The sequence below is a fragment of the Melanotaenia boesemani genome, chromosome 6 (assembly GCF_017639745.1).
Source record: "Melanotaenia boesemani isolate fMelBoe1 chromosome 6, fMelBoe1.pri, whole genome shotgun sequence".
NCBI lineage: Eukaryota > Metazoa > Chordata > Actinopteri > Atheriniformes > Melanotaeniidae > Melanotaenia > Melanotaenia boesemani.
Genome location: NC_055687.1, coordinates 166,602 through 187,259, shown reverse-complemented (window position 1 = coordinate 187,259; position 20,658 = coordinate 166,602). Strand labels below are relative to the sequence as shown.

Sequence of the window (20,658 nt, the reverse complement as noted above, 5' to 3'; positions counted from 1 at the left end):
GACCCCGAATATGCAGCAGACAATGGATGGCTGGATCATATTTATAATATTTATAACAACTGATCAAATATATAAAAATTATAACTATGGGTCATAGTTAGAAACTAATGGGCTCGACACACGGGAGGCGACGTCGCTCCTTTTCCATTATTTTCCTATGGAACCTGCGTATTGAGGCGAAAATCGTTGCCCTCCTCCAGCCAAGTGACAGGCGACATTCGTGCATGTGAAGTGTTGCGCTCGTTCATGTAGACGTGCACACAATGCTTGCGACGCGACACAAGAAAATAGGAAAATGTTCAATTTTTGTCGCTGTCGCCTGGCACTACAGCCAACCAGTGAGGGGCTTGATGGACTGACCAATGAGAGCAGGCTAGACAGCGCAGTCTGCAAATACTTTGAACATGGAAGAATTGATCGTTTTAGCTTAATAAAAGGCAGCCGCGTGGGGCAATAGTGAATCAACCAATCAACCTGCCGCAGGGGGGGGTAACCAAGGTTGACCATGGGGAGGTGTGTCTGTAATAGCATGTGTGAGTGTGCTTGCTTGTGTGCATAATTGGTTTAAGTAAGTGAGCCTGTGAACTTTGTCCCAGTTCCTTTCTCCAGTCTCTGCCCCAGATGATAGTGGGGCGACCTTGGGAGCTGATCCAGGAAAGGTCCACAGCCCGAGAAGATGGGAGGGGGGAGGATGGGGGCAGAGCATCCATCTGCATTTTCAAGGAAACTTGATAACCAGCATTTGTTTTTGTTCAGGCTAGAGCTGTTTCGTCTGCCTTGAGTGTCGGAAAGAATTGTAGCTATTTTATTGTGAAGCTTGCATGTTACTGGCGTTACTTCCTTTTTCCGGTGTGTATCCTTACTGAGACTGACACCGCAAGCTACTAGACTGTCACCCGCCGTGTGCGTACATGAAAAAGAAGTAAGATTTAACATATATTATTATGCTAATATTGTCCCGAATGTGTGTAGGCATTGTATAAGCTAACTGTCTACTTAATTTGTCGTTTATTTAGTTTGTGTGCCTAGCTGCATTGTATGCAGTCCATTCCCTACGAAGCAATGTACTGTAATTTGCTGCCGCGGTTCATGCGTCCTTCAGGTGTTGAGCACCTGCGGTGCAATTGTGGGCTGCACCCACTAGATGGAGCCAGAGACAGCTAAATTGGTCTAACCCCGCCAACTTGTGTTATTGATCCTTTGACTGGATATGGTTAATTCATGGTTCATCTCGTATACTGGGGCTAAGTTACAACATTACCAGTCAAAATATGTATAGTATTTATTATTTGCTATGCAGGTTCATACAATTGTACAGTAATATTAATATTATTTGTACTTTGTTTCTTTCACAGACCACACACACACACACACGCCTATTTCCCACACACGCCTAACACACACGTTTACTGCACTCATCCACCCACAGATGAACACAAACCATCCTGTTACCCAGCTACAATAAAGAAGTTCAAGGAGCTGTCTTCTCTGTGTCCTTCACCCTGACCGGAGCTCTGTCGAAAGGGAATTATCAACCCAGCAACAAACACATCCACATCAGAGTTTCCCACTCTATCACACTGAGTCTCAGTGGTCTCATGGCGACTCCAATTCGTCCAAATTTTTGGATCAGTTTCCCCCAGCTGAGCCGACAACTTCTCCAAGTTGGTGTCCACTCCACGTATGATCTCTGGAACCACAACCAGCTCCTGCAACGCCAAAGTCTGATTGTTCACAGCTCGACACACACCGGCACAGAAATCCGGCAGCTTGCCAGTGGCCGCCAACAGTGTCCGAATTTTGCGATACACCAGGAAACCGCCCGCTCCAAACAGCAGAAACCCAGTTATCATGAATCAAAATGTGTTGATGTCGTCTGCATCCTCAACGGAAAGAATCAACAGACACATGACCTTCCACACCTCCCAGGAATCCATCACCTATCCAGCCGCAAACGTTCTGCCAGGACAAACGGGCTCCATTACATCCATTTATAGGTTCGAATAAATTTGGTCAGTTGCATTGAGAGACCAGCTGATCAGATCCATGGTTCAGGATGGTTCAGATTTAGAACAGAAATGCAGAAAAAGGCTCAGAGATGACAGGACAAGTAGCAGGACAGAGTGGGGAGGAGAGAAGGAAAAAGAAAATATTATTTCTAACTATGGGTCATATGAGAGAAGCTTTTTGGACATGAGCCTCCCCTTACATGTTTGAAGTGGGTGGGGGTTCTGGGCTTTGGTCTCTGGGGGTGGTCCCCCTCTCTCCGAGGTGGTGCGGTCCGTATGTGCCAGGGGTCTAGGCCTGCTCGGATGTGCTGCCATGATGTGGGTTGGTGCATGCCCTGGTGTCTGGTTGCCGCCCTGGAACCCATGGTATGACCTGGGGGCAAGAGGGGTGTAGGGGTTTGAAGAGGGGCTGAGTGGGATTCAGGGGATTTTAGGGGGGAGGTGCTGGAGTGTGAGACTGGGAGGTTTGTATGCTGTGTGTGTGTGTCTGTTTACGCTGTGGATGGTGTGTGTGTGTCATGTTCTCTGCCCTGCCTGGGCTCATCATTAGATTTAGATCACCTGGGCTTTATTGCTACTCTGCCTCTGCCTTTGTTCCTGCTCTGACAGGCTACCAGCCTAATTCAGCCCACCTGGTTTTTCCTGATTGCTGCTTGGTTTCTCTGCACTACTTAATCCCTCTTCAGTCTCTCCTTCTCTGCCAGACTATCATCACCAGCACCTCGCCAAGTTGATATCCAGCATTCAGTCGTCTTCAGATTGCCTACTACTTTTGCCCTTGGATTACCCCTCTTGCCTTGCCCTTGTCGGATACCTCTTGCCCTATGGCAAGCCGTTTTAACATTTAATAGTTAAACATGCCTATCCAGTCTTAAATACAAAGATATCACCAACGTAATTTTGACTAGTCATTGTTACATTTGGACTAGTCAAAATGTCAGTTAGAGATATCTTTAATTCAGTTTAGACTAGTCACAATTTACAGTTATGATATCTATAGTTCCGTTTTGACTAGTCAAAGCTCAGTTACAGATATCTACAATGAACTTTACCTTCAACTCGTCACATATCTTACACAAAATAGCAGATATCTATAACTGAGTTTTGACTAGGCAGAAGTGAGATTAAAGATATCTTTAACGTCATTTTGACTAGTCAAAGCAGATACACGATGCCTTTTTAACATTTAATACAAAATCTGGATATGTAATACAGATATCTGCAACCTAGTTCTTCCTAGTATAAACTTTAATGTTAGATATCCACAACAGCATTCCTCCTATCCACACTTCACATTAAGGATATCCACTACGTCATTTCTCCTAGTCAAAATGACATCACGTTCTCCATTCATTTCTATGGGTGACGTCATTAGAGATATCTGTAATTCAATTACGGATATCCACAGTTTTAATTATGGATATCCTTAACAGAACTATGACTATCCATAATTGTAGTTTGAGATATCCACAATACGATTTTGACTAGTCATTACTCAAGTTAAAGATATCTAAAACTCCTCTTAATTAAAGATATCTGTCATAACTTTTATAGATATTCAAATGTGTGTTTTAACTATCAAAAATGTTTTATAGATATCTTAAACTGTCCATGTGACTAGTCGAAACTAAAATAAAGATATCTTAAGTTGTAGTTGTGACTAGTCATAATGTATTTTTAGATATCTGTTATTGAGTTGCAGATATCTTCAATCATTTTTTTATTAGAGATATCCACAAGAGGAGATATCTTTAACAACTCTTTTGCCTAGTCAGAAACAAATTATAGATATCCATGCACAGAATTCTTACTAGGCGAAATTACATAACAGATATCTGTAATTACAGCATAACCGCGTAACAGGGCTATATAAAATCGACCGAAAAGGCGGTAAGCACCTGTAGCAGCAGCAAGCATATGACAAGCAAGCATGTCAGGCCAACAGCAAGAAATAGAAGGTGCTGTTTTTGACCGTGTTTTTAGTGCTGCGGCCCGTGCAAGGCAGGAGTTGTCAAGAAATGAAGACAGCTTATTTTCGTCCACAAGACAACTTTTTCGCCGAAGGCCTGCATTAATTCGAGGTAGGATTCATTAGGCTAGTTATCTAACTAGCTAACGCTAGGTGAGTTTGACACAGCAGCTAGTTAGCAGTTATTTGATGTTTTTTATTTCGTTTTCAGCTATATTATGTAATCACATTAATGGGGTTAAACGTTTTTATGGCAATACGCTTGTTGGTCAGTTTTTATCATTGTAATGCATTCCACAGTCTTGGACTTGTTTGTTGCAAAGAATGAGATTATTGTGTTGCTACGGTGATATGGCTGGAAAGAGGTCATGGTCAGAGGCTCAGATTTTACATTTAGGGCCTACTCATGTCGCGTTTACAGATTGCGTTTACATGGCACATCATATTCAGATTAAGCCTCTTAATGAGATTAAGCTCATACTCCGTTTAAGGTGTTTACATGAACAGCTGGAATTGTAATATTCCATTTGTACCTGTTAACATGATATAAGCATGTTTTGACTAAGCTAGTTCCGAGGTAAAAAAAAAACAAAGAAAGAAAAAGAAACGATTGATATTATTATTAGAAATTATTAAATTATTAGAAATTGTGGTAATGATGTAAATCTTTTTTTCAATGTCAAATTAGTAAATTATAGCAAATTGGTAACATTGTTTTAGTAATGGGTAGGCATTTGATAAGCTACTTGCTTCAGCCTACACCCTTTCGGTATTTGTTTTTTTTTGTTTTTTCCTTTCTGTAATATGTTTTATTTACTTTTACTATGCCGAAATAAATAAATAAATAAAAATAAATAAATATATAAAATAAATTTAAGCGGACATTTCAAACATTTTTGCGTTGCCAAATTGCCTATATTAAAGAAAAGGATATGGTTAATCTTAGCATGAAGCCTGTGGGTAAAGCTAATGCTACAGTGAACGCTTTAGCCTATTTATATATTTATGTACATGGACTATTCCAGTTGGTAGTATGAGTTTATTCTTATTATGTACATTATTCGGAGTAAGATGTGCCTTGAATACGCAGTCATTGCTTTACATTTACGTTCGTTTTATGTTTTTTTTTTTGTTTTTTTTACCTTACTTGCAAGTTGTTCGAGCCAGATATTAAGCTCTGCTAGCACACAATGTTTTTATTCTTATTCTATTGTTTTCTGATTGGTATTTGTATTTGTAGGAAGTTCTGGTGGTCGCATGCAGCACGTCATATGGAAAACGAGCCTATTTCTTCTGCCTGGGCCAGATAATGAAGTGCTGCCTGCAACAACAGAGTTGGTCCAAATGGCCAAACATGGACTTGGTAAGTACCATATAACAGTGCACCCACATTTGATGTAAAGTTAGTTGTTACAGCATCTAAACCAAGGCATTAGTGAAAAGTTATATTCATTGTCTTTTCTAAGATTATATTACAATACATTTACATTGTTAGTCTCGTGATATTGTGTTGTGATACAGTTGTTGTGTTTCCAGGACTCAGTGAATTTAAAGCGCCAACGGTAAAACCTTTAACCTCTATGTACTGTGTGGCCCTGGTCCATTCTATCACTCACCTGTGTGGTCCTGTTCCAGCCTAGCACTCACCTGTGTGGTCATGCTCTATTTTAGCACTCACCTGTGTGGGCCTGCTTCATCCGAGTACTCACCTGTGCGGTCCTGCTCTATTCTAGCACTCACCTGTGTTGTCCTGCTCTATTCTAGCACTCACCTGTGTGGGCCTGCTTCATCCGAGTACTCACCTGTGTGGTCCTGCTCTATTCTAGCACTCACCTGTGTGGTCCTGCTTCATCCGAGTACTCACCTGTGTTGTCCTGCTCCATTCTATCACTCACCTGTGTGGTCCTGCTTCATCCGAGTACTCACCTGTGTTGTCCTGCTCCATTCTAGCACTCACCTGTGTGGTCCTGCTTCATCCGAGTACTCACCTGTGTGGTCCTGCTCTATTCTAGCACTCACCTGTGTGGTCCTGCTTCATCCGAGTACTCACCTGTGTGGTCCTGCTCTATTCTAGCACTCACCTGTGTGGGCCTGCTTCATCCGAGTACTCACCTGTGTGGTCCTGCTCTATTCTAGCACTCACCTGTGTGGTCCTGCTTCATCCGAGTACTCACCTGTGTTGTCCTGCTCTATTCTAGCACTCACCTGTGTGGTCCTGCTTCATCCGAGTACTCACCTGTGTTGTCCTGCTCCATTCTAGCACTCACCTGTGTGGTCCTGCTTCATCCGAGTACTCACCTGTGTGGTCCTGCTCCTTCCTAGTACTCATCTGTGTGGTCCTGTAAAGCTCTAGTCTAGTACTTACCTGTGTGGTTCTGCTCCATCCGAGTACTCACCTGTGTTGTCCTGCTCCATTCTAACACTCACCTGTGTGGTCCTGCTTTATCCGAGTACTCACCTGTGTTGTCCTGCTCCATTCTAGCACTCACCTGTGTGGTCCTGCTTCATCCGAGTACTCACCTGTGTTGTCCTGCTCCTTCCTAGTACTCATCTGTGTGGTCCTGCTTCATCCGAGTACTCACCTGTGTTGTCCTGCTCCTTCCTAGTACTCATCTGTGTGGTCCTGTAAAGCTCTAGTCTAGTACTTACCTGTGTGGTTCTGCTCCATCCTAGTACTCACCTGTGTGGTCCTGCTCCTTCCTAGTAGTCACCTGTGTGGTCTTGTAAAGCTCTAGTACTTACCTGTGTTGTCATCCTCCTGCAAAAAATAACACTTTTTGTTCTTGTACATCTGAGTCATGTTTCATACACTACATATTTAGGCTTGAGGCGTGTGAGCACCCCTAAATCAGGTGGAATGAAGCTTGAGACTTGGCTTTGGTTTTCACTTGCCATTAATAATTTAGTATTAATATATATTTATTCTTTCTCTTGTTTTTAGGAAAACCTGCACATGAGTCCCCCTGCACAAGAGTGAAGTCAAAAATTGATCTAAACTGGAGTTTATCTGATTTGAATAATTTCATATGTCAAAGTTATCCAAAATTTAACTTAAATTTAGTGGGGTTTCAATTGGCACGGACTGGGAAGGGAAGGAAGATACAAATACTAAAAGTGGCCTCAGTACAAGAACTAAAGAAATCAGTGGGGAAAAGCCGACTTTACATCATCCCACAGGGCCCCATTTTGCAGGTACGGATATGATGTCTCTCTGAGAACTATGTCTTTTCATTATCTGTGTGATTAGATTTTTTTTGTATGTGAATTAAAAATGCAACATGTCCCCACATAGATTACTCAGACTACTCCATCCGATGAACCAGTCTCTGTTGATGAACCAGTCTCTGCTGATGAACCAGTCTCTGTTGATGAACCAATCTCTATTGATGAACCAATCTCTGTTGACGAGACAGTGAGTCCCCCAAGGGAAGTTCGGGATCAGGTAAAGTTTTTTTTTTCTGCTGAGTAAAATTTTATATTTGTGTGTGTACTATCTTTACTGTCATGGCAATCTTTTTCTGTACCTGACTTAACACTTACATGGTTATCTACCTTATAACTTTATACTTGCTTTTTACTTGATACTTTCATGAGCCCCTACCTCATAATATACCATAATTCTACATTTTTAATCTAGGCTTTGCAAGAATGGAGAAGGTTAAGAGAAGAACAGGACAGAGACTACAATCAATCTTTAATTGCTGATCAAGAAAGCGTAAGTGTATTTCTGTGAGCATATGACATGGCAATTTCATGTGAGTGTGGTCCAGATATTTTTCCTGATCTTTCTTGTTTTTTTTTCTACAGAGAAGGAGGAGGTTGGCTTTTGAGGAAGATGAGAAAAACCGTCTTAAGGTGAGTCTGAGCTATACTTTCAGTTAATTTAAAGACACACTATATGTTTTATAATAAAAGAAATTACCTTTTAGGCAATTGAGGCGAGGCGCCAGCGTATGGCCTTGTTGTTGGAGCCAACAGGTGGTGTCCCATTAAAATTTAAATATCCTGATGGGCACATAAAACAACGAAGGTTCAACATGTCGGAGCCGATCCATGTGAGGATTTCCCCATTTTTAGTATCAGCCAAAACTCACTACACAGTTGATTAAAATTTTGTCTTCTGTCCTTGGACCATAAGTTTAGAATAATGACACACATTTCAAATGTTTTAGGTTTTGTTTGACTTTGTTGGTCAAATTCAAAGTGCAAGTGAGGTTTTTACTGTGCAAGAGGCCACTGCACAATTCTCCATCAAAAGCACATGCACAGGAATAATATGGGACCATATAAGAGGACCAACCACCTTGTATGTTCTTTGGCTGTCATTTCATGAAGTTAAGGTAAATTGAACTAATGCATTTTAAATTACTTCAACAATATTTTGTTATAACAGTAATCAGATTGTCTGTTCTCAAATCAGGAGATTCTAGGCCAGGAAAATCATGAGTCCCCTACACAATCACTGTCTCAGCCTGAGGTAAATTAAACTGCATTTTAAGTTCAACAGTATTTTGTCATAACAGTAATCAGATGTCTATCTGTTCTCACATCAGGAGATTCAGGAGTCCCCTGCACATTCCCCGGCTCAGCTTACCACAGAGGGGCCACTGGATATTTTCCCAGTTGAACCATCCCCTCCAGTCATTATTATTGACGAAGGGCCTGGTCAAAGCGAACCCCTGGATATTGAGGAGTATGAACATTATATTCCATAAATGTTCCATAACACCTTAAATGTTTTTTTTTTAACATACTACATGAATCTGTGTTTTTGGTAGGAATAATCTTGGGAACATACTATTGAAGCTGAACAGCCACGTCGACGCTGACTCGTCCCAAGTCAGTAATCAGATTAACATCTGTAGGGACAGTGTTTTCGATTGCAGCCTTAGAGCCTTCAATAGAAAAAATTTCAACCCTGAAGCAAAGCTGGATGTCGTCTTTATAGATAACGGTGAAAATGCTGAAGGGGCAGTTGATGAGGGGGGTCCCACTAGAGAATATATTAGACTGTTGATGAAGGACATTCATAAGTGTCCCATTTTTGAAGGCCATGAAAAGAAACGTCAACTTCGCCTTGATACACATGGTTAGTACATTCTTAATTGTATGTCCTGTATACTATGCCTTCACAGATAGTAGTATTTGTTTCTCTTGTTTTCTTTGATGATCTAAAAATATAATTTGTAACTTCACACTTGATTCTATAATTGGCAATAAAAACATATTCCATAAAATTTTGGACATTAAATGATAATTATTCAGCATTTTCTATGTCCTTTTCCTTTTAGCTTTCCAGACGAAACTGTACACGGCAGTAGCAAAAATGCTCACTGTGTGTGCTGTCCACGGGGGAGTGGGTCCGCACTTTTTCTCAGAGAGGCTTTACAATCAAGTGTGTGGACTACAAAGTCCTCCTACCAAGATTGAAGAGATTGGGGATCATGCCTTTCGAGAGCAGTTGATCAAAGTAAGTGGACAATAGCTGGCATGTTTATCACACGTATCATTTTTAATGGGGTTAGGGTCCTATATTTATTTTGCCAATACAATTGGCCTTCTGGCCTTTGGGATACAAACAGATTTCAAAGACTACCACTTGAATTTTATAGCTCGCCATGGAGCATAGGCCATTGACAACTCCTCGCCAACGCACTGGGTTCTGGGCTTAGTCCTGGGATAGGCATGGTTTAGACCTGGTTTTCAACTGGTTCAAATCTGGATTAAACCTGGTTTGCTTATTTCTAGTTTAGAAAAAAACAGGTATAATCCAAATCTGAATCCAAATAAAAACCAGGTCTAAACCATGTCTACCCCAGGACAAAACTCTTGTGACTGTTTCCATTTCACTCACCTGTCTTTAGTCCAGTCTGTGTCCATGCTTCCTTCTCACTCACCTGTCTTCAGTCCAGCTTGTGTCCATCATGATTCTTTCTCACTCACCTATCTTCAGCCCAGCCTGTGTCCATCATGCTTCCTTCTCACTCACCTGTCTTCAGCCCAGCCTGTGTCCATCATGCTTCCTTCTCACTCACCTGTCTTCAGTCCAGCTTGTGTCCATCATGATTCTTTCTCACTCACCTATCTTCAGCCCAGCCTGTGTCCATCATGCTTCCTTCTCACTCACCTGTCTTCAGCCCAGCCTGTGTCCATCATGCTTCCTTCTCACTCACCTGTCTTCAGTCCAGCTTGTGTCCATCATGATTCTTTCTCACTCACCTATCTTCAGCCCAGCCTGTGTCCATCATGCTTCCTTCTCACTCACCTGTCTTCAGCCCAGCCTGTGTCCATCATGCTTCCTTCTCACTCACCTGTCTTCAGTCCAGCTTGTGTCCATCATGATTCTTTCTCACTCACCTATCTTCAGCCCAGCCTGTGTCCATCATGCTTCCTTCTCACTCACCTGTCTTCAGCCCAGCCTGTGTCCATCATGCTTCCTTCTCACTCACCTGTCTTCAGTCCAGCTTGTGTCCATCATGATTCTTTCTCACTCACCTATCTTCAGCCCAGCCTGTGTCCATCATGCTTCCTTCTAACTCACCTATCTTCAGCCCAGCCTGTGTCCATCATGCTTCCTTCTAACTCACCTGTCTTCAGTCCAGCTTGTGTCCATCATGCGTTCTTGTCACTCACATGTCTTCTTTCCAGACGGGTTAAATTGTTTAGATTATTCCTTTTTTGTGAATCAATTCTAGATACATGAAGCAATGACAGTTACAGAGGCAAACTCTGCCATTTTGGAAGCAGCAGACAGCCTTGGCATGATTGGTGCCCTAAGGCATGTGTCCAGCTTGGACGAGAAGGAATCACTCGTCCAGTCTGCTGCAGACTTTTTTGTAAATGGAAGACTACAGGCTGCCCTAAACCAGTGAGCAATTTTGGAATAACTTTTATTTATTACACTGTCTACTGACTAGGTTGACAATGGACACAGTCTGACATATTTCACATTTTTTTTGTTTTGTTTTTCTAGGTTCATTGAGGGATTCAAAACCCTTGGGTTATTAAAGGAAATGAAAAGGCACCCAGCTCTGTTCCTGCCTCTTTTTGTAAATGAGGACATCCCGCTGCAAGCTAAAGACTTGGTAACATTGTTTAAGGTGGACTTCTCTGTACAGGGAAGCAACAGAAGAGCAAAGGAAAACCGCACCATCTGCTTTTGGCGCGACTTATTAATAGAAATTGAAGGTAATTTTATTTATATCCATGATTAACCTAATTCTAAACCACAATGGACAGGTTAACACTTCAAAATTATTTTGTTGCAGAAGGAGAATGCTCTATCACCCTTGAAAATATCTTGGAATTTGCCTCCGGAGCATCATCTGTGCCTGTCGTAGGTTTTCCTCAAAGGCCGCAAATCCATTTTCTTCATGAAGAAAACCGACCGTTCCCAGAGGCAAACACATGCCTCATAATCCTTCGTCTACCGATTCATGGGGATTATAATACTTTCAAACAACACTTCATTGATGGTATAGTTCAAGCTCCTGTGTTTGGATTTGCTTAAAGAGCCATTGTAGAGATTTTCAAGGTGCTGCCACAGGTGGTCATTAGAGAAACAGCAGTCAGTATCCTGTTCTGTGTTTAGAGGTTTAACCCTCAAATCTTTTGCTATTAAAATGTTTTTGTTCATGAAACAGGATAAAACACATCAATTGAAGCTGTATTATTGTTCAAAGTTATACATCTGTTACTTTACTGTTATACATAATTCAAAACTATATAACATATCAGAGGTGGGATGTAACAACTTACATTAATTATTTTATGGGCGCTGAGGGGATCAGACAGAGACCTGTGGATATATCTGCTGCATTTTGTAAAAGATCACTTTGACATGTTTATGTTCACAAATAATGAGTTAATAAAACATTTGAACCTTAAACTGTTGACTTCACTCACATATTTCACTCAACTGTCTTTTGTCCATCTCACTCACCTATCTTCTGTCCAGACTCTGTCCATCTATAGACACAGTCTGGACATACGACAGGTGAGTGAGATGGACACAGTCTGGACATAAGGCCACCTGTCTTCTGTCCAGACTGTGTCCATTGCCAACCTAGTTTAGTCCTGTGTTAGACATGGCTTAGACCTGAGGGGTATTGCACGAAACCAGAATAAAGAAATCCAGGATAATTAAGCAAGCCCAGCTTGACCTAGCTTGCGCGGCCTATCCTGGCTTATTTGGTTGCACGTTTGCTGAGCCAGGATGAGAAGGTGTGACTAGGTTAAGCCAGGTGAAGATAGTTGGGATAAGTGCGTGTGCACGGCATACTGAAGCAGACCTCGCGATCGCTCACAGAATCACAGATGGGGAAATGGATAAAAGTAGCGCATCCTACGTCACGACCGCTGAACAACAGCTCCTGACGGAGTTCTCTGACGAAGTTAAGGATATTATAAGGAAAAAAGTGGACAATAAATAAACAGTGCTCCACTGGAACTGTCATAATTAGGCTACAATTAAAGGAGTTACTTTTCAAATCCACTAACTGTTGTATACTTTAAGAGTGACAAGCAGGTGCATGTTACTCAGGAAATGTAGAGTATGATTAGGTGCAAACAATTATCCACAATGTGTCATTTAATCTGTTTTCCTCATGTAACGTTTTTATCTATTTTATCTTTCTGTCCTTCATAAAGGACAAACCTGTCTGGCCATAAAAGGACCTGGCAGCAAGTAAAAATTAAATATAAGAACATTTTGCAGGCTGGTAAGTGACTCCAAAGTAGATAACCGTGAACAAATGAGGTGAATAGATGAGGTGTCTGCTGACATGTTCAATGTCTGTATGATTGTAGCAGTTAAAAAAAGGCCTATAGAACTGGCACAGGGGGCGGCCCACCAAGCCAGGATGTCACTCCAGCAGAGGAACTGGCACTCCATTTAAATAAAGGGAGGCCAGTGATGGAGGGGATCCAGGGGGGGACAGTAACTGACTCTGTCCCAGCCACAGAAACTGTCCGCTTCATACAAGGTACACAAAGTACTGCAATTCTACTGCACATGGAACACAATCAAATATAATATAGTGTCTGACTTTGGATAACCTTGCAGTGTCTGGGAACACAATTACACTTTTGGAGCCACCAGAAGATGATCCGGTTAGTACAGTGTCTCCAAATCACAGGCTTGGTATGTTCTGTGAAATCTTAATCCGAGTCCTCTCGCTGCATGTATACGGCAGGGGGAAGGCACATCTGCACCTGCAGAATGCACGTCTGCAGATGAGGAGACTGTGTCAGTGGAGTCCAGAAGGCTTGAGGCATGTCAGTTTTATGGGATTGGCCTGCTTATTTATTCCATGAAGGATATGAAGTCAGTGATGTGGTACTAATAGAAAATGTGTAGCAGGACCCGGATGCTGCACAGTCTCCTAAGCGGCCTGGTAACATTGTGAGTATTGGCTAAAGTAAATCTACGTTATGCACAAATCCTGCTGTGCTAACTGACATTTCCTTTACAGACTTCACAAACTGTCAGAACACTTTATGCAAAGCACCTGGAGAGACAGATAGAGCTGGCAGATGTTAAAATCAGACTCAAAAAGAGAAAGCTCCAAGAAATAGAGCTGGATCTTGAGATCAAACGCCGGACACTCAGAAAACTGGACCTGGAAATCCAGAAACTAGAAAGAGAAGTGAGTGTTTCAATGCACACAGTAGCCATATCTGCAATACAGTGTTTTAATCCCTGTTACTTTTGCTGTCGTAGGATCCAAGCAACCAAGACAAATGACTGCTTAATAAAAAAAAAAACCCAGAACATTGGTGTCCATCCTCTTTTTTTCATGAATGTAAAAGAATTTCAAAGAACCACCAGTGCTAAACAAAATGCTCACACAGGAAAAGATCTTTTATTAAATAAAGGGGCTAAATCCAAAAATTAAGTGAAGAAACTTGCAATATATTGCTCCCTGACAAGTCTGCCATTAATGTTGTCCGGGAAGATGGGAGCATTTTCACAGTCAACATCAACAGCCACTCGGGGGGGGGGGGGGGGGGGGGGGGGTCTCTCCTTTCTTAGGCCTGCAATGTTATGCAGCACTACTCATGCAGCAATAACATCACAGGCTCTGTCCGGGGAAATCCTCAGGTGGTGCAGGCACTGAAACCGAGATTTCAGAAGGCCGAAGGTCATCTCGATTCGAGCCCTTGTCTTGGTGTGTGCATGGTTGTAGGCCTGCTGTGGTGGGGTTTGGGGATCTGCAAGGGGAGTCAAGAGGAATGACTCACAGGCGTATCCTTTGTCTCCCAGCAGCACACCAGAGAATTCACCTGATAATACAAAATATAATTTAGAAAACAGAGTTACACACACACACACACAATGTCCAAGGTGCTTACAGTACAAATGTGTGGGCTACCTTGTGAAAGTCTCTCATAAATTGGACTAGCCCGAAAGACTCTAGAGTCATGCACTTAGCCAGGCCACTTTGCCTCTAAATTGCTCACAAGGCAGTCAGCATCACAGATCATCTGAAATATTTAGTTGTAGCCTATTAAGGTCATTAAATGCACAGAACAGATTCATGTAGGTCATAACCACAAATCACTCTTACCTGAACATTGATGCTGTGGAAGGATTTCCTGTTAATGTAATCTCCCTCATGTTCACCTGAGGGGCGTCTGATTCTTATGTGTGTGCAATCCACTGCCCCAATGATGTTAGGGAAAGCTGTAACAAAAAATAGTGAGTATCCAACTGTGACGGATATACTTAGAAACTAATGGGTGCACATTAAAATTGAGGTTACCTGCAATCTTGTAAAACTCCTCCCTGATGTAGAGGGGTCTTCTGTGGCCAGGGAAGGTGATGAATATATTGCTGAATGATTTCAGCGCCAGACAAACGCATCTGATTGTCCGGCAAATGGTTCCTTTATTGAGGTTCTCTGCATCCCCAACAGAATAAAGGAAGCTCCCACTCGCAAGCCATCTCAATGTGACACAGATGAGGGCATGGCTACATAAATATCTTAGTCCATCACCCGAAAATCTGTATCTCTCAATGAGATAGTCATCTCCAAAGGCCAGGGGATCTGACCTGTCCCTGAAGACTCGTTCACTTCTGAATGCTCTTCTGAGGATGCGGGCTTCTTCGTCCAGCACATCCTCCAAAAAAGGGCAAGCCATTATGAAGAGGGAACAGGTGAAGGGGAGTTGGACCTATATATTCTACATTGTCCTCGTCACAGATTAAATTGAAAACACCTTTGAAACCTCATCAGCTGTGTTTTGTAATCTCAATTACTGCAATAAAACACATATTTATAAAACCTCTGACAGCAATTTGACGAGCAGTCTTCATTAGCATAGCAATATAACACTTGGCCTGATGAAATCATGCACTTATGACCAAGTTGATATTGTGTGATGAAATCGTGATCCTGTATTTAAATGAAATGACTAAAAAAAAAAAATAATAAATAAAAAAATAAATAATAAAAAAAAAATTTATATGCACTGCACTAGCACTACACGACAGCACCTGGGTCCAACTGGACTCAAAAGCGGTCTGACTAACACTTAATTATGACGTCCCATCTTGTTTGAATTCATGCTTGTGTTGTTCTTACTCTCAAATGTAAGTCGCTTTGGATAAAAGCGTCTGCTGAATGACTGTAGAATAGAATAGAATAGAATAGAATAGAATAGAATAGAATAGAATAGAATAGAATAATAATACTGCAACTCGAATCCATATAAAAAGGCTGTTGCGATTACGAACAGATTTGGATTAAATGTACAGTGACTGTATATGTGATATTTTAATACTGGATGATTAAAATGACGCGCCATACTTAGGAAGACCATGGACATGCTGTAAAACACATTAATTCCTCACAGAATTGACGTTGGACATGCAGGTGACTCGCTAGGATTAATCTTAGCCTGAGCAGTTAGCCTGGTCTGGAGCAGGCTCGCTGCAGCGGATAAATCACCACAGTAACTTGTCCGGGATTTGTTTGAGCTGCTTTCATGCAACCGACTTAGGGCTAAATTCAGCCAGGATAACCAACATATCCCGGCTTAATCGCTTATCTTGGTTTTGTGCAATACCCCTCAGGACTAAACTAGGATTGTCAACATTAAGGTCTAATCCAGACTTCACTCCGCTAGAGAGCTCATGTACATCCAGCGGTACTCAAGATTCCAGAAATTTATTGTCATTTCAACATGAACCACATTGAAACAAAATGGGTACAAGCAGCCAATAAAATGCACAAACATAGTAAAAAATACATCAATAAAATCTCACTTTTTGAGGACCACTGTTTTGTGTGTTCATGATGGCATTGTTTACCATTTTTTTTTGTGTACACCTCAAACATTCCCAGGAAAAACACCAGAGATTTAATGAAGCCGACCAAGCACTACAATGAACATAACTTAAACAACACATAATGGTGACAAAAAAATCTCCAAGCAAATCACACAATATTAACAGGTGTATTACATTTATTTGTGTTTCAGGTTTGTATGATATTAGAAATTTCCACACAGCATGTCAGATACTTTGTTTTCAAATCAGGAATGTTCTCAATGACATGACAGATGGAGTCCTTCTGCTGCTGACTGAGATTGATGTTACACTGTTCTACAGTTACAGCGGGTAGTTCATCATCATCTACTGTGGGTAAATGGTCAATCCCATGTTGTGCCAGTAGAGCCTCCAGATTTTGGTGCTGATAGGGATTTTCTCCAAACACATTGTTGATTGCAGCATTGTCTGTAGCAATATTGGACAGCATCCCTTGTGTCCAAATTTGAGTGGGTGTTCTGTTATTTTCTGTGCGTAAAGGATGGTTGTTCCATGCTTCTCTAAAGAGTTCAAGACTTTTTTGAATCTCAGGAAGATAGACAAGTTGAAGAGACAGTTTGTGAATGTCATTACTGAGATCCAGGTGCTCTGCATCTTCAAGAGAGTAGAAAATGTTGTAAAATGATTGTAGTACATGTAAAAACACATCCCTCCAGAGGCGTTCAATTCTTTGGTTGTGTACGGATTCCCCTGTAATGACACTTCGGCGCTCAACCCCCTGAATCAGATTCATGACCAAGGCCACCAGAAAGTTCTCACCATCATAATCAGACCTGACTCTAGATGGGAGACCATAAAGACATGTGGCTTTAATAAAGTGAGACAAGACAGTATAAGCTCAATTGTCACTGCTGCAATTCAAATATGTAATGAGCCGGGACTTTCCATCGATGGCACCATGGACCACAAATCCCCATCTGAAAAGAAAGACAAAATAATTTTTAGGTGATTGATTTTATAACAGTGTTAAAATAACAAGTGACAAAAGTAAAAAATGTTCAAGCAGTATTTTAAAGTGTGGAAGGACCATAAGAATGCAATGCACAATGTATGTAATACTCAGGTGAGTGAGCAGGAAGCCTGATGGACACAGGCTGGACTAGTTTAGTCCTGGCATAGACATGGTTTAGAACTGGTTTTCAACTGGTTCAAATCTGAATTAGGTCTAATTCATTTCTGATCCAGATCTGAATTAATTGAAAACCAGGTGTAAACCATGTCTATCCCAGGACTAAATTAGGTCGACAATGGACATAGTCTGAAGACTGGTGGTATGTGTATTTTGTGTGTTGTGTGTATATGACTAAGAGGCATGTGTGTGTTTTGTGGGTTGTTTGTTTTTATGGACTTATTATAACACATAAAAAACACTCCTCAAACGCACATATACCCCCCCGCCCCTCACGCACCATTCAACCAGACCATTAAAACACTCCATGACACACACAGAACCCAAAACATATGCCAGTATTGTCCAAAGAACCTCATATTTATTATTATTACCGACGCCAGGAGGTAATGTGATCGGGTCCGTTGGCGTGTGTGTGTGTCTGTAAGCAAGATCACCTAAAAACTACTGCACGGAATTTTTTAAAGAATATCCCACTCTCAGCCCTGGTGCTGCTCTCTGTAGAGCAGTGGTTCCCAACCTTTTTTCCTTGAAGCCCCCCCCCCCCTGCTTGTGTCCAAAACTAGTCACGCCCCCCCTCAGCCCCAACTTCTGCTGCACCGACACATCTTAATAATAAAATGATCAGTTACAAACCTTTATTTACACCTGTAAACTGCTGTTATATGTTTTTTTGTTCCTATTCTCATTGCTTTACAATAGGTATAAATGTCTACAGATTAATTTTACTCAAAAAAATCACCTTGATAATCTCACTACCTCTGAGCAGGCAAAGCTCTGGGGACCCCCTAAAATCTCTGGCGCCCCCCCCCCCCCCAGGTTGGGAACCACTGCTGTACAGGACACTGGCACCCTGCTGAGTAGAGTACAAATACAGTATGTACACAAGCAGAAAGACAGTACAGACCACATAAGGAAATTCCACAAAACCATTTACATGTGCATAGGGAAAATTAGCTGTCCTGGCGTCGGTCTGCACTCTCCGAGTGCTTTCTAGTTTTTATATGGAGTCTAATGATGAAATTAGGCTTTCATTGCACAGGCCTACATAAAGGGTTCCTAGAGCCATTTTGTCAACAAAAAACACATATTTCATCTCTTCTCAACAAGAAAAAAACATCAACAATCAATAATGCTAGATTATTAGTGTCATGGAAAATCAATGAAAAAATGTCATTATTGTGGGAGTCAATGGAGGGAAAAAACACAAAATAGGAAATGCAAATTAAAATTACTAATCTTTGACACACCCAAAACTGTGATAAAGTAAAATTCCAGTCCACAGTTGATTTTCATATTAAACATGTGTACTTGTGTGTATTTTTTCTTCAGATTTGTGACATTGCTCACAAAATTCAGTCATTAAATAATTAAAACGTATGGTTTTTTTTTCAATATTTGGTAGTCTTGATTAGAAGAGAGGTAGATGGACATATTTATGCAAAAAAAAAAGTTGAATAACAGAATTATCTAATATTTTAATCTATTTATTATTTTAAATAATTGTATTTAAGCCGTTTAATTTATGGGATGTTAACATCCACCAACCACAAAATGCAGTGGTAGTGGTTTTTAACAATGCATGAAGGTTAAGTGCCAAGAAATAGTCAAGAGCTGATGTTGTATTCACATGATATGACTAACTTCAGGTCACAGATTTTGCATGAGCAAGTCACCTTTATAAACTAACCTTATGAGGCGCATATTGCCGTCTATATGCCACAGACTGTTAGGGTAAGGTGTATAATACACCCGCCTTGCCACTGCACAACTCCACCTTCGGGCTGTAGCTGTTGGGTTAACCAGAGCTAACATCTCTCTAACCTTCCATCGTTGAACAAAAAATCCATCGGCTTTTAACAAGGCCCTCATCATCTGAAACAGTAAAAAATAGAATTAAATAAAACAAAGATTTAAGGATTGGAAACAAATTAATATTTACCTCATATCCCGAGTTTGGATATTGAGCCTGAAGTCTTCTGACATGGGCCTCGAGTTCTGCATTTTCTAATGTAGAGAATCTGGTTCTTACAGATACACCAAGAGTCTTTGTTGTCTTGTACAAAAATGAAGAGGAACACCCAAGAATTTTGGCCATTTGCTTAACTGTGTTGCCTTGGTTCATAAGAAAGGTGATCTGATCTCTTGTCACTTTAATGGCTGGTTGCCCTCGCCACCCTGAAAAACAAGAAATTGTGTTGTAGGAAGCCATATAAATTACAATAAACCTGTTTTTAATAAGCATTTCAGGGATGTACCAATGAATTAATGAATTTTTCAGTCAGTTTGTAGAAGACCATAGTTTGCCCATTGATTATTTTATTCATCTGATCTTGTATTTCTACTACTTGAGGTGGAGAGTCTGTACACATGCAGAATGATGTAGAAACACAGAATTTGCTGTTTATGTTATGTGTTTTTTATTTATATTAGAAAACAATGATTTTAGGCGGTTAGGCCCAAGACAACATCATACAGTTACACCTCTTTTTAAAGTCCCAATCAATTTGTTATGGATAATGAAAAAATATACAATTTTCAACCTATAATAATTGCAAAGGATATATAAAGGATCTTTGTTTTTTGCCATTGTACCACACTAGATTTCATCAGTGCCATCATATACCCAATTGTATAGGTCTGACTGGTGCAGACAGGGTCTACTCTCCACTGGACCAGGGGCAAGCACAATTCATGCACATCTATCTAGTGAATGTAGTGAAGCTGCTGCATAATTACTTTATGATCGAAAAGGCAAAGTTTTGGTGCTATCACAAAAACATTTAAAAACTATTCAAAACTAATGTTTATTAACTATTAAATGATATATAACTAAATACAAGGTTTAGATCCAGATATATTTTTAAATAAAAAACAAAAAGTCATGCCATAAAGGGTTAACTGGAGAAAAAATTTAGCTAACTGGTAATGACTACACAAAACTCACCTGAATGAATTCGAGGAGCTGAAAACCCCCCATTTCCGTCTGACATTTGTCCGTTGATTAGTGTTCTGAGATCGCTCAGGCTTTGTTGTAGGTCCTCCAACACACGCGGAGACAACAAATGTTGAATACGATTTAAGTTACTGTGGCAACTGGCAAGTGAACGCATCTCCCGCTCCCCACAGACCCCATTATTATGTGCGCGTTCAATTTCGTGGCACTTTCTGATTATCTTATCAACAACAACAGCCATTTCAGTGGTTTGGATAGTAGCCC

General features: G+C 40.9%; 1 protein-coding gene and 1 long non-coding RNA gene across 4 annotated transcripts; one reads left to right on the top strand and one right to left on the bottom strand.

Moving 5' to 3' along the window:
• The first annotated feature begins 3,871 nt into the window (after nucleotides 1-3,871).
• LOC121642078 lies at nucleotides 3,872-11,849 on the top strand. Of its 3 annotated transcripts, XM_041988563.1 has the most exons (16): nucleotides 3,872-4,090; nucleotides 5,219-5,341; nucleotides 6,920-7,170; nucleotides 7,271-7,420; nucleotides 7,616-7,693; nucleotides 7,786-7,833; nucleotides 7,908-8,033; nucleotides 8,151-8,318; nucleotides 8,399-8,455; nucleotides 8,532-8,671; nucleotides 8,757-9,067; nucleotides 9,270-9,448; nucleotides 10,674-10,846; nucleotides 10,952-11,166; nucleotides 11,247-11,318; nucleotides 11,378-11,849. In XM_041988563.1, the coding sequence occupies exons 1-16, from the start codon at nucleotides 3,940-3,942 to the stop codon at nucleotides 11,425-11,427; spliced, it is 2,292 nt and encodes a 763-aa protein (XP_041844497.1). In that variant the 5' UTR covers nucleotides 3,872-3,939; the 3' UTR covers nucleotides 11,428-11,849. The 3 variants fall into 3 exon arrangements, with proteins under 3 accessions (XP_041844497.1, XP_041844498.1, XP_041844496.1); XM_041988562.1 differs by having other exon boundaries at nucleotides 3,873-4,090; nucleotides 11,247-11,849; XM_041988564.1 differs by lacking the exon at nucleotides 8,757-9,067 and having other exon boundaries at nucleotides 8,509-8,671; nucleotides 11,247-11,849.
• Nucleotides 11,850-17,150: 5,301 nt separating this feature from the next.
• On the bottom strand, nucleotides 17,151-19,606 carry LOC121642079. The gene is made up of 3 exons (XR_006010830.1): nucleotides 19,381-19,606; nucleotides 19,129-19,313; nucleotides 17,151-17,226 (listed from the first exon to the last, which is right to left on the bottom strand). It is a non-coding gene; the product is annotated as an uncharacterized LOC121642079 (long non-coding RNA).
• Nucleotides 19,607-20,658: the final 1,052 nt, after the last annotated feature.

Excerpts from the sequence above, each read along its gene's own strand:
- LOC121642078 (XM_041988562.1), top strand. The coding sequence starts at position 3,940 with ATGTCAGGCCAACAGCAAGAAATAGAAGGTGCTGTTTTTGACCGTGTT. Across the intron at positions 7,694-7,785 it reads TAATTGCTGATCAAGAAAGC|AGAAGGAGGAGGTTGGCTTT; the intron begins GTAAGTGTATTT and ends TTTTTTCTACAG. Across the intron at positions 8,456-8,531 it reads AATCACTGTCTCAGCCTGAG|GAGATTCAGGAGTCCCCTGC; the intron begins GTAAATTAAACT and ends TTCTCACATCAG.